The following is a 13,229-nucleotide window of genomic DNA, read 5'->3' as shown; positions in this document are numbered from 1 at the left end:
GACAACAGGGTTTTATTTACACTATGGTACGGGGCGGGCAGCCCGCGTGGCGCCTGGCTGGGGACAGCAGCTGGGGACCTCGCCTGGGGACCACCACGTCAGCTGAAGAAGTAAGTGGAGCGCTTCACCTGCTCCAGGTCCAAGGCCCCTGCGAGCAGAGCGGACACCGTGGGGCGGGCCGCGGGGGTACCCCACGCCCAGCGCCCAGCGCGCACGCAGGCGGTCCCCGCCCCACCTGTCTTCGGCACGGACTTCAGCGTGTCCTGCAGCTTGCCCATCCACAGGTTCTTGGAGTGCTTGGGGGACCTGAGCCTGAGGGTGGGGGGGCGGGTGAGGCCGAGCAGGGCAGAGAGGGGTGGTCCCAGCCCGGGTCTTGGGAGGGGGTAGTTCACCTGGGGCTGGAACAGTACCGCTTCACCAGGAACCTGGATAGGTTGTGCAAGATGGGCTGGCTGTGCAGACTGACGAACTGCTCCCGGCACACCTGGGGGGAGGGGAGACCTAAGACCCGGCTGCTGGGGAGAGCTAGGGCCTGGGGAGCGGGGAGACCTAAGACCTGCAGGGGTTGAGGGGGCAGCAGGGCAGGGCTCCCCGACCAGGTGAGGCAGGGCTGCCCAACACTCAGCTGATCACTGCCTTGGCGGACAGAGGCAGGTGCCACAAGACAAGGGCCATGGGATCAGGGGTGCCTGCTGCCACCTTGGGGAACGCATGTGGTCGCGAGGTGGGCAGCTGCACCTGGTTCATGACCTCCACATCAGCCGCGTGGGTCCAGAAGCAGTCATGCACAGACACAAAGGTCAGGCCTTTCCTGCCGAGGAGTAAGGATCTCCTGTGAGGAGTGCGGCCCTTCCTGGTCCACTCCCCATCCTGCTCCTTCCCATCCTCACCCCAACCCCCCGCTGCCGATGTGTCCCAGCCCCTGTGCGTGCGCCGTGCTCGGCACAGGGGCGGAAAGTCCTCCTCTAGGGAGAAAACTCTTGGTCCCGTGTCATTCCCTCCACCCGTCCCTAGCCGCTGCAGCTGATACTGTCCCCTCCCCCCCCCCACTACAGGGCTCCTGTGGTCCGAGAGGGGACAGACAGAAACAGAACTTACCCCCGAACCCTGGCTCCTTTCTAAGAGAACTAGCCACACACCTGCCCTATGGCCATGCTTGGCTACACCTGAGGGGCTCAGGACATACCCAGACGCCTATGCCTCAGCCTATGAGGCCACCCCCCCACACGCTATGCTGCCAGGACCCCCCGGACGGGACCGCAGGCACTTCTCAGAGCAACCACCCTTCCCTCCTGGGCCCAGCCAGCGGCTTCACCATCACACACACCACGCTGCCTCAGGGCCTTTGCACGTGCTCGCATAGTCCTTTTCTGGGCAGCAGCTCCAACAACCCCCACGGTCCTCACCTGCTGTAGGCCTCCACCCTGGCCCCCCAACCTGCCTTTGCCACTCTGGGCGCCCCCTGCATCCCCAAAGCCCTGAACAGGGCCTGCACGCAAGACGACGAGCAGAGCGGGGTGGAAGGCACGCGGCCCCGACGCAGGGCCCACCTGTAGCAGTGCAGGGCCGTGAGCATCATGTGGGAAGAGTCCAGCGAGTGGATGAAGTTGGGGGGGAAGCCGTTCTTCTGCTTCAGTGTGTTAGGCTTCCTGGGGAGGGGAAAGGGCTCAGGCACCCCTGGCCTGGCCCCCACGGCCCCCACCCGGCCCAGCACCCCCGCCGGCACTCACTGGCTGGTGTCCCCGCTCTGGCTGAACGTGAGGCTCTGCATGCCGCCGGCAATCTGCAGGGTTGGGGTGGGGAGAGTCAGGAGTCCACCCTGATGCAGCGTGGGGGCTGGGGAGGGGACGCACGTACCAACACCTTGGCGTCCTGGTGGTAGGGCTGGATGATGGGGATGCCCAGGGGTGTGACCCACTCCACGGCCGAGCCCGTGTGGGCAATGAGCCGGGCGCTCTCGGTCAGCCAGTGCTGTGGACGCAGGGCGGAAGGAGCTCAGAGCAGGACCCAGCCAGGGGCGGCCTGCTGGGCACGGGGAGGGGCCGGGGCCACACACCTGGATGGCCCGGGTGCCTGAGAACATCTCCTGCAGGCTGTTGAACACCTGGCGCACCAGGTAGTGTGAGGCCTCCCACACGAACTCCTGCAGGGGTATAGGGGCGGTCAGAGCCAGGGCAGCCTCCCCACCCTCGCCGAGGGACCTGGAGGGGCAACAGAACCGTCTTCCTCCTTGGGGCTGCTTGGCAGCCGGCGGTTCAGGGGGAGGGGCGGGGGCTGGGGGCCATCCCTCCCCCACGGTGCGCCGGACGCTGTGCACCTGGGGGAAGTCGCTGAGCTCCCGCAGGCGCCTCTCGATCTGCAGGCGGCCCCCGTAGCGGGTGACCCCGTACACCACGGTCATCACCGTCTGCTTGACCACCTTGCGGCTGATGAAACCCTCAAGCACTTGGGCCACGCGCACGCCCCGTCTGGCGTCCTGCTTACGGAACGCCTCCACCTGGGCGGACACTGGGGGTCGGTGGGAGGGTGCGCAGACCGTGTCTCCCACCCCGACCGGCAGCCCCACCACGAGGCCCCCCCCGTTTCCTCATCTGACACCTCCCCCGGGAAGCCCACCCTGACTGCCCACTCAGAGCCCACGGGATCTGCAAATCCGGGCATTCACAGGACAGAGACCCCACGTGGGCTCGGAGGAGGAGAATGGGGGGCGGCGGGGCTGTGGGGCCCACCTGTGCAGCCACCCCACTGTACACATCCTGCGGTACATCCGAAGGCAGCAGGTTGACAGAGGCGGCCCCCACGCTGTCCCGGCCCAGGGCGGCGTAGTGCTGTAGGCCGTTACAGGAGCCATCCTGGGCCAACGGAGAGTGAGGGATCCGTGAGGGTTGGCAGGAGTGACCCCAGGAAAGGAATCACAGCTCCGGGGTTCCCCGGTGCACTGCTCATACCGCCAGTGCGCGAGACCCCACTGCGGACAGGCAGGGCAACGTGCCCGTACAGGGTCCCACCACTGGGCTGGCCGCACCCACTGGGGCCCCCACGCAGGGACACCAGCCCAACTAAAGTGGGGTCTGCGGAGACTACGTGCCCCCACCATCCAGCCCAGCCCCCCGGGGCCAGGCCCAACCCACGCTGGGGCCCCCAGCAGCTCACCTGGTGAACCGGGAAGTGAGAGACGTAGGCAGCTGGGTCAGGAGAGCGCACAGCCCGCGCGATCTCCATGCAGCACGCCAGGGCTTGCCAGGGCTCATCCACGTCCATCCACCACTTGCGGCCCTGCGGGAAGGCGGAGTGGGGCTCAGGCCAGGCTGGCTGGGGCTGGGAGGCCGAAATGGAGCCCCCGGGACAGCAGGAGCGACAGGAGTGACAGGCACGCAGGGCGACACCAGAGCACTCCTGCACTAGCAGCCATGGGACAGGGAAAGGTCTGGAAAAAGGGCTGGCCCGGGCCGGGAGGTGGCAGAGCCACAGAGGGAAGAGAACAGAAAGGACGGAGCCAGGAGCCCGTGCCCAGGGGGCTAGGAAGGAGGGGCCAGGGTCACCAGCGCACGGCACAGGCCGAGGGAGAAGGAGAGGCAAGGAGCAAGGGCCCCAGCCAGCGCCCTCCACGCCCCTACCGTCATGGGCTGGTCAGCAGAGTCCAGGATGTCCTCCATCACCTCATCAGCGAAGGCCAGGCGTGCCCGCAGCGACTCGCGCTTCTTGAGCCCCGTGAGGTTGACCAGGTGGACCTTGAGCCAGTCCAGGCCGCGGGCGCCGAGCGGACGGCCCTGGGCAAACTCCAGCAGGGCACGCGCCAGGTCGCTGCCCAGGTGGTGGAAGTGGGGCGGGCAGGGGTAGGTGCGGCCGCGGAAGTCCATGTTGTGTGGCAACCAGAAGACGCGGTGCCGGAGGTGCTGGGCCAGCGACAGCCGGTACAGGGCGTCCGAGCGCAGGCTGTGCATCTCCCGGGCCACCTTCAGGCAGCGGGCCAGCTCCCGCCGCACCTCGGCCTTCTGGGCAGGTGAGGCGCCGGGCGGCAGGCGGCCCTCGGGCGGCCGGGGTGCCTCGGAGGCCGGGGCCGGCACCCCCAGACGCGGGCAGCCCTTGGCGGCGAAGAGCTCCAGCACCAGGTCCAGCACGCGCCCGTTGACCCGCCAGGCGCAGTTGCCCAGCTGGGTGAGGGCATCCAGGGCACCGTGCAGGTCGGCGGGCGGGCAGCTGTCCAGCAGGCGCTGGTGCTGCACGGTGCCCTCCAGCGAGCGCATGAGCTTGGTGGGGCTCAGCAGGAAAGCACCCGTGTGTGGTGATGTCCAGGGCAGCGGCGGGCACAGCATGGGCACCTCGGCCGCCTCGAAGGTCAGCGTGTGCTCTGCGGCCGTCGCCAGCAGCTCGATGAAGGCCGGGTGTGGCTTCAGGATCCCAATCTGGGGGCGAGGCAGGCGGAGATGGCTCCCAAGGTCCCCCACCCTGGAGGACACGCCGCGAGCGGGCAGAGGACCCCACCAGGGCCCCACGGCCCCCACCCCCTCCCTAGCCGCACACCTGGCGGAAGCTGCGGAAGGAGTACACATGGTAGAGCACGGGGATGAGTGTGCAGGGGCCCTGCGGGGCGGCCACACTGCCAGGCATCCGCACGGCCTCTACCAGCATCTCGGCCAGCTTCTTGCCCAGTTGCACCAGCACAGACAAGGGCCAAGGCTGCTCGTGGGGGGCCTCAGGCGGCCCCAGCGCCTCCCAGTACTGCCGTGGCAGCCGGGGCACCTCCACCTGGGGTGGGAGAGTGTCTCAGGGACTGCGGTGCAGGCCCAGGATGGACCACCCCCCCCAGCCGGCGCCAGCACAGGAGCCAATCGGAAAGTGCCAGGGCCCGGGGGCAATCCCAGCTGCCCCAGTCGGGGCAGGGACCTCACGCCACGCCTCGGTTTCTGCCCCGGGAACACGCCGACACCGCCCCCAGCCCGGCAAGGACCCCGGCCCAGGCTCACCGGGGTGTCGGAGGCCAGCAGGCGCACGTATTGGTGGTAGCGCTCCTGGAGTGCCCGCACCCGGCTGCTCAGCCGCTGCCTCCGCACCGCGTGCCGGCTGAACACGCGCACGCCCAGCTGCTGCGCCAGGGACAGCAGCGACTCTCCCTGCGGCGGCAGCACCTGCAGGGTCTGGGGGCGGCACCGTGAGCCCCAGCCGCCCAGTCCCTCAGCCCCCAGCCCGCCCGTGCACCCCGCCCCCGCAGTCCGCAGGCCCCACCTGCAACAGCAGCTCAGCGAGCTCCTTCTCCGGAAGCACGCACAGGAACGGGAAGACGGTGGGGCGGCCGGCACGGGCAGCACGGCCCTCACTGGCCTTCAGGTTCCGCAGTCCCAGGCACAGGGCCTCCACCCACTCGGCACGCAGCTGCTGCAGGGTGTTCCGCTGCGGGGCACAGACGCGGGCATCACCCCATGGCCTCCAGGCCCTCAGGAGCAAGGGGGCCCGAGCTTACGGGCACCCGGAAGGAAGGAGCATCCTCCCTGCAGGGCCAGGTGGGCACGTGGCCACCCCTGGCTCTGAGGAGGCGGCGCAGACAGCTGCCCCCGCACCCGCCCCGGGGCTGTGACCCGGCCGAACTCCTCACCGCCCGCAGGACCTCCTCGGTCAGCACCCGGGCCTGCTCCACGGACTCCACAGCCACGGTGGTGGCCATCTCCACACGCAGCTGTTGCCGGAAAAGGCTTTGCAGCTCCCGCAGGGGCAGGTGTGACTTCGGGTAGGACACGGGGCCTCCCTGCAGGGGCAGACGGGGAGGCAGGGAGGGGAGGCCTGGGGCCCAGCAGGACCCCACCTGAAAATGCTCGAGCACGAGGCTGGGAGGATGCGGTGCAGAGCGGCATGTGGCAGCCGTGCGGGTCCAAGCGCCCAGCACTGGCCAGCCTCCCTGGGCGGGGGCCGGGACAGCCTGGGGACACGTGGTTCGAGTCCTGGGTGTACGTTTTCTCTTTAAACCTGGGGCCGTAGGAACGTGTGACTATCCAGAAATAGATCAGCGAAAACAGCACAGACAGACACGCGGATAGCCGCGAACAGAGCCACAGGACTCAGACCCGAGCAGACTGAGCCCTCTGACCGCCTGCCGCTCTCCGCCGCCCGGGCTCCGGACGCTGACCACTGGCTCTGCCGGGAATGGCACCTCCAAGAAGGAAATGTACACCAGCAGGGCCGGGGCACCTTCCCTTCAGGCCAGGACCTTGCTGAGGGCCCGGCGTTGCCAAGCCTGGCTTGTCCGGCCCCTGAGGAGCAGTGAGGGCAGCGCCGGGAGCCAGGTGGCACTGAGAGAAAGAGGAGAGGCCGAGGCCCCCGGGAGACCCCCCAAGCATAGCCCTGGCTCAACTGCCCCGCGACACGGCGCCCCACCTGTCGGCCTCAGGGTCTGCTCACCTTGGCGTAGATCTCCCTGAGCAGTGGGGAGGTGTTGACCTGGGGTGGGGGCCGCGGCGGCAGCGGCGGCGGGCTGAACGTGGGCTGGGCCTTGCGCATGGCCCTCAGGACCATGGCTTGCTCCTCCGGGGACAGCGGCACGCCGCTGAAGAGCTCCTGTGGCTGCAGCCCGTCCCGGGCCATCTGGTCCAGACACCTGCAGGGGCACACGGTGGGCACAGACCCACCCGAGGGATGGGGCTCAACACCAGGTGGCCACAGGGGACTGCAGGACAGGGGGTCCAGCCCCCAGCAAGGGCTCTGCTGCCCACCCACCTCTGGATGGTGCTGGTGTTCTGGTCCAGGCGTCCCAGGCACTGCAGGGCAGCCGCATAGGACAACAGGTCTGGGGTGAGGCCAGCGTCTTTCACCATGAAGAACACGTACACCAGCTCTTTGAAGGAGCCCTGGGGAGACCAAGTTGGGGTGAGGGTCTGGAGGTGGCCGGCCTGCCCCTCGAGACCGCTCTCTACAGCCAGCAAGTCAGGCAGGAAAAGGCTCGCTGGCCAGGACGGCCCCGTGCAGTCCCGGGACCTGGCGCCAGAGTGCAGGGACACCGCGGCGGGGCTGGGGGAGGGGGCTGCGGTCCTGAGGGGCCGTGTTATGTTTCCATCTCCCGCACGGGCATGACTTCGGTCTCGCTACGAGAGGCTGCCGGCTGGATCTGCAGAGAACCTGCTCTGCGTCCACCGGCTTCCTGTTCTCTCTTCGTCCGTCCGCTCCGGGCTCAGCACACCACGTCCAGAGAGCCTCCCTGGGCGGGCGCTGTGGCTCTCCATTCCCCCGACTCCACTGACACGGGGCACGCCGCCTGCCTGCCTCCATGCGTGTCCGAGCAGTGGCTAACTCCCCTGCCCCACAGGGTTTGGCAGCACTGCCATGGAGCCCTTCCAGAAGGTGATACTCCGGCCCTCTTCCACCCACGGTCCTGCTGCCCTCCTCTGAGGCCCGCTGTCCCATCGTGGGGGGCACACTGCCAGCCACAGGGCCCCGAGATGCGTGTCCGAACAACCCTGCGAGGGCTGCCCTCCTCGCGGTCACCAGCCACACATGGTTGCTCGGTGGGTCCTCAGCTCTTTAAGGGCTCCGGGGCCACACGTGGCTGGTGCAGATCAGAAAGTCCTACCGGACGGCGCTGCTCTAGAATAAGCACGTCCATCCGGTGTGGACAGAATCTCAGTAGCGTCAACAGGAAAACACGCGCTTCTGAAGTTCACGTGTTCTCTTGCCCTTGTCCTAAACGCAGGTGGTGGTCAGACCCCTAAATCCGGTCCCTCGGTCTTCCCGAGAATGCAGCAGGGCTCCCTGCTTTACAGATGGGGAGACCAAGGATCAGAGGAGAGCAAGCAGTGCGGGCTACACAGTGGACACGAGGCAGAAACGGGACTCAGACCTGAGTCTGGGTGACAGCCAAGCCCCATCTCAACACGGGCCGTCCGGATGCCATGACTCACGAAGCCAGTGACGGCCGTGACGTCAGCACATAAGGCAGATCAGGGCCTGCAGCGGGCTGACTAGAAACACCCCCAAGTTCACATCTACCCAGACCTCAGAACAGGGGCTGTACCGGGAAACAGGACCTCTGCTGACACGACCGGTTCAGACGAGGCCGTCTGCCCGAGCGTCTCACTGGTTAGGGGTCTGCGTGACCACGGAAGCAGACGCTGGAAGGACGCAGGCACGGGCCCAGGACCACAGGCGTCCCCAGGAGCTGGGACAGGCCGGAAGGCCCCTCCCCAGAGCCTCTGGAATGGGGGCAGCCCTGCCCCTCTTGGATCTGGGTGTGAAAGTACATGCCTAGTACTTGAAGCCGTCAGATGTCGGTCATCTGTCCCAGGGACCAGGAAGCTGACGCATGGGCTCCTGGCAGGAACGTCCCATGGTAACAGATCTTTGCTGGGGGACCTGAAAGGCTTGTGACCTTGGATGGGAGAACACAGCTCTTCTGTCTTCACTAACTCCCTTAGCCTAGCACGCCTCCAGGGGATGAGTGGGGGCAAGAAACCGCCCGTAACGGTCACGCACACACGCCGGGCATCTCCGTGGCATGTCACAGTGCAATGCAGACCTATGGGAGACCGGGGCACCTGGGCATGCCGCCCAGTCCGTGCAGAAGGCAGGGCACGTCCACCAGCAGCCGACCTCCTCTTCCACCCACCCACCCCCACCGGCTCGCCGTGCCCACACCTCCATCTTCACAGGACCGTCTCCTTCGTGGGCCCGCACGGCTCCTGCTGGCCGGGAAACAGGGCCGCAGGCGTGGGGGAGGAAGGAAGCGGGGCAGCACGGACACAACACTCTCCCAAACCATCAGAAGAGACAACAGCACCAGGGAAGCGAAGAGAATGTGGAGACACGGGGCCCGGCTAGAGCAGAGCCCGGAGGAAGTCTGCGGCCACGAGCGCCGGTGTTGAAGGAGGAAGGCGTGTGACAGCAAAAGCTAACCCTCTGGCTCAGGGGAAGGGACCTAACGCGTCAAAGTCGCAGTGTCGAGGAAGGGGACGCCGGAAAGTACAGAAGCCCCAGCCGAGCGGTCCAGGAGGAGAGACACTAGAACATCCACAGGGTCTCCTCCCTCTTCCGTGGCTCTCTGCAAGATCTCCGCTGAGGGACACATGTGATCTCCCCTCGACAAGCCTGAGAGAACCGTCCAGACGGTAACAAGCAGCCCGAGCCGGGCTCGCCTGTGAGGGCCGCTCGGGCCTCGACTCCCGTGGAGACACCTCCCCCGGGGGCCACCGCTCACCTTGCGAGCCCAGCCGAGCATGACGGTGTTGTACATGGCCAGCGTGAGCCGCCGCCGCTGCCGGGCCCGGCTGTGCTGGGTGACCAGCACGTGGTGGGCGAGAGGGAGGTGGCCCGTGAGCAGGCAACACTCCAAGAAGGCCAGGAGCTTCTGCTGCTGGATCTCCAGCCGCATGTCGGCGCCCCTGGCCTCGCGGGCCGGCTTTGCCTCAGGACTCGGCCGCCGCGGGGCCTCCTGCAGCAGCTGCGCCAGCTGCCCCTCCTGGAGGCTCTGGGGGGTCCCGTGCTTCCAGTGCTGCAGGCAGCCAGCCAGCTGGGCGTCCAGCAGGCGGGGCACCACCCTCAGCTCGTGCTCACAACCCAGGTCTTCGGCCTGCAGCTGCAGCTTCCCCTCCAGCCGCAGCTTCCGCTTCTGCATCGCAGACTTCTCCTTGTTCAGCTTCTGGGCCCAGAGGTCGCCAAGGTCCGCGGCAGGGCCCTTGGGCCCTGTCCGGGCCTTCCCAGGGGGCTGGAAGCCGCCGGATGCCGGCAGTCGTCGAGCCATGCCAGCCCTCTTCACCGTCACCTCCGACACACCCTCGGCCTGCAGCTGCCGCACCCGCGCCTCAAGCACTGTGGGGGCAAAGGGCAAGGATGGCGGGGGGACCCCCACTCAAGCCCCAGCCCCCCAGACCCTGCTCTGCTGGGAGGGGCTGGTCTCACCAGCTCTTGAGGCTTCGGCTTTATGTACTTGATGACAACTCGTGTTCCCCGATTTTCAGGCACACACACTAACCACCTCCTCAGCACCTGTGTCTGCAGGCTCCCAGTGTCCCCCCAAAACCTGCTCCTCCACATGTCACTGGCAGAACTGTCCTTGCAGTGCCCAGCCGGAGGGTCATCTAGGCCCCCTCTCCCTCCACACCCTGTCTATCAGCACACCCTCAGGGGTGTGCCTCTGCCTTCAGGATCTATCCGGGTGCCGGGATGCCCCCTGCCCTCCCCTCACTCCCCCGCATGCTGACCACTCCAGACAGCCACTGCGACCTCAGGGCCTTTGCACACACTATTCCTGATGGGTACGGGTATGTGTTGGGGGACAAGGTGGCCCTGAGTTTCCTCGGAGCCATGTTCAGTTGCTAGCCCTGTGCCACGATGACTTTACAGATCATGGGGTCCCCAGCAGACCAACGCACGACCCTGTTCGAGGCCTTTCTGCTTGAGACACCTTATTTCACATACGTGTTGATTCATTTACACTGAGCCCACAGCCAACAACACTGCAACTCACTGCTGCACAACCCCACACAGCTTAGAACACTAGAAAGCCCGCTACACTTGGGGCCATTTTAAACAGCAAAATCACCAACAAAAGTCCAAACATGCAAAAATGGGGCGCCTCGCTGGCTCAGTCGGTTCAGAGTCTGACTCTTGATTTCGGCTCAGTTAGGGTTAGGGTCAGGGTCGTGAGACTGAGCCCCAAGTCACAGGCTCTGTGCTCAGCACCGAGCCTGCTTGAGACATGCTCTTTCTCTCTCTGCCCCTCCCCACCGCTCCCGAGCCCTCCTTCTAAAAAACAAATTCAGATTTAAATTAAAAACAACCATGTGGCACTAAACATACCTCGTACCTCGGAAAGGACACTTGCTTACAGCGTGCGTGAAACAGGACAGCGTGTCACCTGGCTCACCGGCCAGGGGCAGACATGTCTGCAGCTGAGTGTCTGCAGGTAACTACGTGAGCGCCTCAGTCCTGATCTCAGGGTTACGCAGGAACTTTGCAAATATTACTTCCGAGAGACTGGACCTGCCCGTGCCCCTCCCGCTGGACTCCAGCTGACAGGAGAGCTGGCCTCACACGGCAGGGGCTCAACAGAAGTTTGCTGAGACAGGGGCGCCTGGGTGGCTCAGTGGGTAAAGCCTCTGCCTTCGGCTCAGGTCATGATCTCAGGGTCCCGGGATCGAGTCCCGCATCGGACTCTCTGCTCAGCGGGGAGCCTGCTTCCCCCCCCCACTCTGCCTGCCTCTCTGCCTACTTGTGATCTGTCAAATAAATAAATAAAATCTTAAAAAAAAAAAAAAAAAAAGAAGGTTGCTAAGATGAAGTGGAAAGACAGCGTGACTTTGGTCCTTAAGAGTGCGCCAACACCCGGACAAGTATTTTAGAATACCCACGTGGAGATCCACACCCTGGAGCAGGGCCAGCGGCATGGGCTTTCTCCCAGAGGCAGCAACATCAGAGCTGACCCGGTGGCCAGAGCTCCTTCTAGCTGCAAAGGCAGGAAAGGCCACAAGGATCTGTGCCCTCAGGGGGTGGGGGCGAGGGGTCTAGTCGATGTGAGAGGAAACAGTTGAGAGTTTTAGACTGGAGAATGACATAATGTGACTCAGGCTTCCAGAACCTTCCTACAGTTGGATGATAATGGAACCTGGGCTTTGCTTTAAAATGAGTAGGTGGTGGGTGAGAAAGTTGAGAACGGGGGTACTTCCCGTCTGCATGTTTGGAATTTCCTGAAATAAAGTCTTCCTGTTTAGAGGCTCCCCCACCCCACCCCTGGCTGCTGGAGGGGAAGCAGGATGTGCTAGACATGGTCTGGGAGACACATGCTCCCCCCTCCCTCTGGAGGTGGCAGGACTGCACTGTCCTTCCCAGGTTGTGAAGATGGGAGGACCCTGACTGGGGCCCTGCAGGTGCCCAAGCCCAGGAAGCCAGGCCCAGGTGCATGGGTCAGTTCAGGGATCGAATCCCCACTATGTGTGAGCAGCTGTGTGCAGCCTTGGCCCAGCCTCTCCGGCCTCAATTTTGGGCCTCAGCTATCTCACCTGGAAAGCAGGGGCGCCTGCTGGGTTTGGGGTAGGGGGAAACGCTAAGCGAGCCTCTTGTCATCATCCTCACGGGACCACGTCAGTTACCCTGTCCTACAGCAGGCCGTCCCTTCTCACGGGCTCACGGGGAGGAGCTGGGGAGGCAACCCTGGCAGAGTGGCCCATGCAGGGGGCAGTAGGGAAGGGCTTCAGGCGCCAAGCCTTGGGGGTCTGGGCTCACCCTCCAGCAGCTCCGCGTGGCCCCAGTCTTTCCAGCGGTCTTGCTCACAGGGACGAGCAGAGGAGCTCCTTCTGCTGCCCCAGACAGCACTGAAGGCCCCTGTGGGGGACAAAGGGAGGCTGGGGGCGGCAGAAGGAAGCCCGTCGCCTGGGGGGCGCTGGGAGATCCTCGAATGGAAGAAAACCCAGGATCCGGGGGGCAAAAGAGCTCTAAGCACAGTGGTAACCGTCAGCGGTCACGGCCTCGCACTGCCAAGAAACCAAGAGGGCGAAGGTGAAGGGGACCGCAGGGCAAGGAAAATCTGGCCGTGGGACCGAAGACAACGGGCTCCTCCAACTAAAGGTGCAGTGAGTTCAAAGGTCACGGGCCCTAAATCCCAAATAAGGAGTCAAGGGACTCCAAAAGAAACAGGACCCCAACGTCAAAGTGCTCTGCCGACCCCCGTCCGCAGGGTGGCCCAAGGGCGAATGAAAGCGGGGTCCCCAAAACCAGAACCCCACAGGGCAAGAGGCAAGGGTAGGGGGTGGCTGGGTCCCAACGGCCTAGAAACCGAAGGTCACGGCCGCGGGGGGACGGGGCAGTGGCGGCAGCCACGGCGTCGTTCCCGGGCCTCCCCCGCGTTACCTTCCTCGGCCATGGGGCCGGGGCGGCCCGCCGGCCACAGGGCTCTCCGGAGACCGGACGCGCCGTGGCCCCAGCGCAGCGCCGACATGCCGCACACCGCCCAACGCGTCGCCCGCGCCGCATGCACTGCGCCTGCGCCTGCGCCGCCCGCGCCTGCCGGGAGTTGTAGTTCTGCCTCCTACGGCGGCTGCGAAGGGACCGCGCGGCGGGAGAAGGCTGCCGGAACCACAATTCCCAGGGAGAAGCGGGGCCCTGGAGGCGCGGAGGCATGCGCCGAAGGAGCCCTCTAATTGGCTCTTCCCTCTGCCAGGGAGGGGCGGAACGAAGCAGTTGCTTGGGTACCCACGTGACTCGGAGGGTGTGTGTGTGTGTGTGTGTGTGTGTGTGTGTGTGTGTGTGTGTGT

At 65.5% G+C, this 13,229-nt stretch overlaps 1 protein-coding gene across 3 annotated transcripts; it reads right to left on the bottom strand.

The window, feature by feature from the left end:
* Positions 1-6: 6 nt before the first annotated feature.
* Positions 7-12,926, bottom strand: LOC111161819 (RNA polymerase mitochondrial). Of its 3 annotated transcripts, none has more exons than XM_022525804.1 (21): positions 12,826-12,926; positions 12,202-12,300; positions 9,179-9,789; positions 6,709-6,839; positions 6,394-6,589; positions 5,594-5,743; positions 5,227-5,391; positions 4,968-5,138; positions 4,525-4,749; positions 3,618-4,406; positions 3,154-3,276; positions 2,730-2,852; positions 2,318-2,497; positions 2,057-2,143; positions 1,858-1,971; positions 1,731-1,783; positions 1,551-1,649; positions 739-811; positions 393-484; positions 236-312; positions 7-148 (listed from the first exon to the last, which is right to left on the bottom strand). In XM_022525804.1, exons 1-21 carry the CDS (start codon positions 12,911-12,913, stop codon positions 99-101), a joined length of 3,696 nt encoding a protein of 1,231 aa, XP_022381512.1. In that variant the 5' UTR covers positions 12,914-12,926; the 3' UTR covers positions 7-98. The 3 variants fall into 3 exon arrangements, with proteins under 3 accessions (XP_022381512.1, XP_022381513.1, XP_022381514.1); XM_022525805.1 differs by having other exon boundaries at positions 236-306; XM_022525806.1 differs by lacking the exons at positions 12,202-12,300; positions 12,826-12,926 and having other exon boundaries at positions 9,179-10,600.
* Positions 12,927-13,229: the final 303 nt, after the last annotated feature.

This window comes from Enhydra lutris, unplaced genomic scaffold (assembly GCF_002288905.1).
Source record: "Enhydra lutris kenyoni isolate GAN:26980312 unplaced genomic scaffold, ASM228890v2 scaffoldscaffold86, whole genome shotgun sequence".
Lineage (NCBI taxonomy): Eukaryota > Metazoa > Chordata > Mammalia > Carnivora > Mustelidae > Enhydra > Enhydra lutris.
This window is presented reverse-complemented; position numbering and strand designations above follow the sequence as displayed.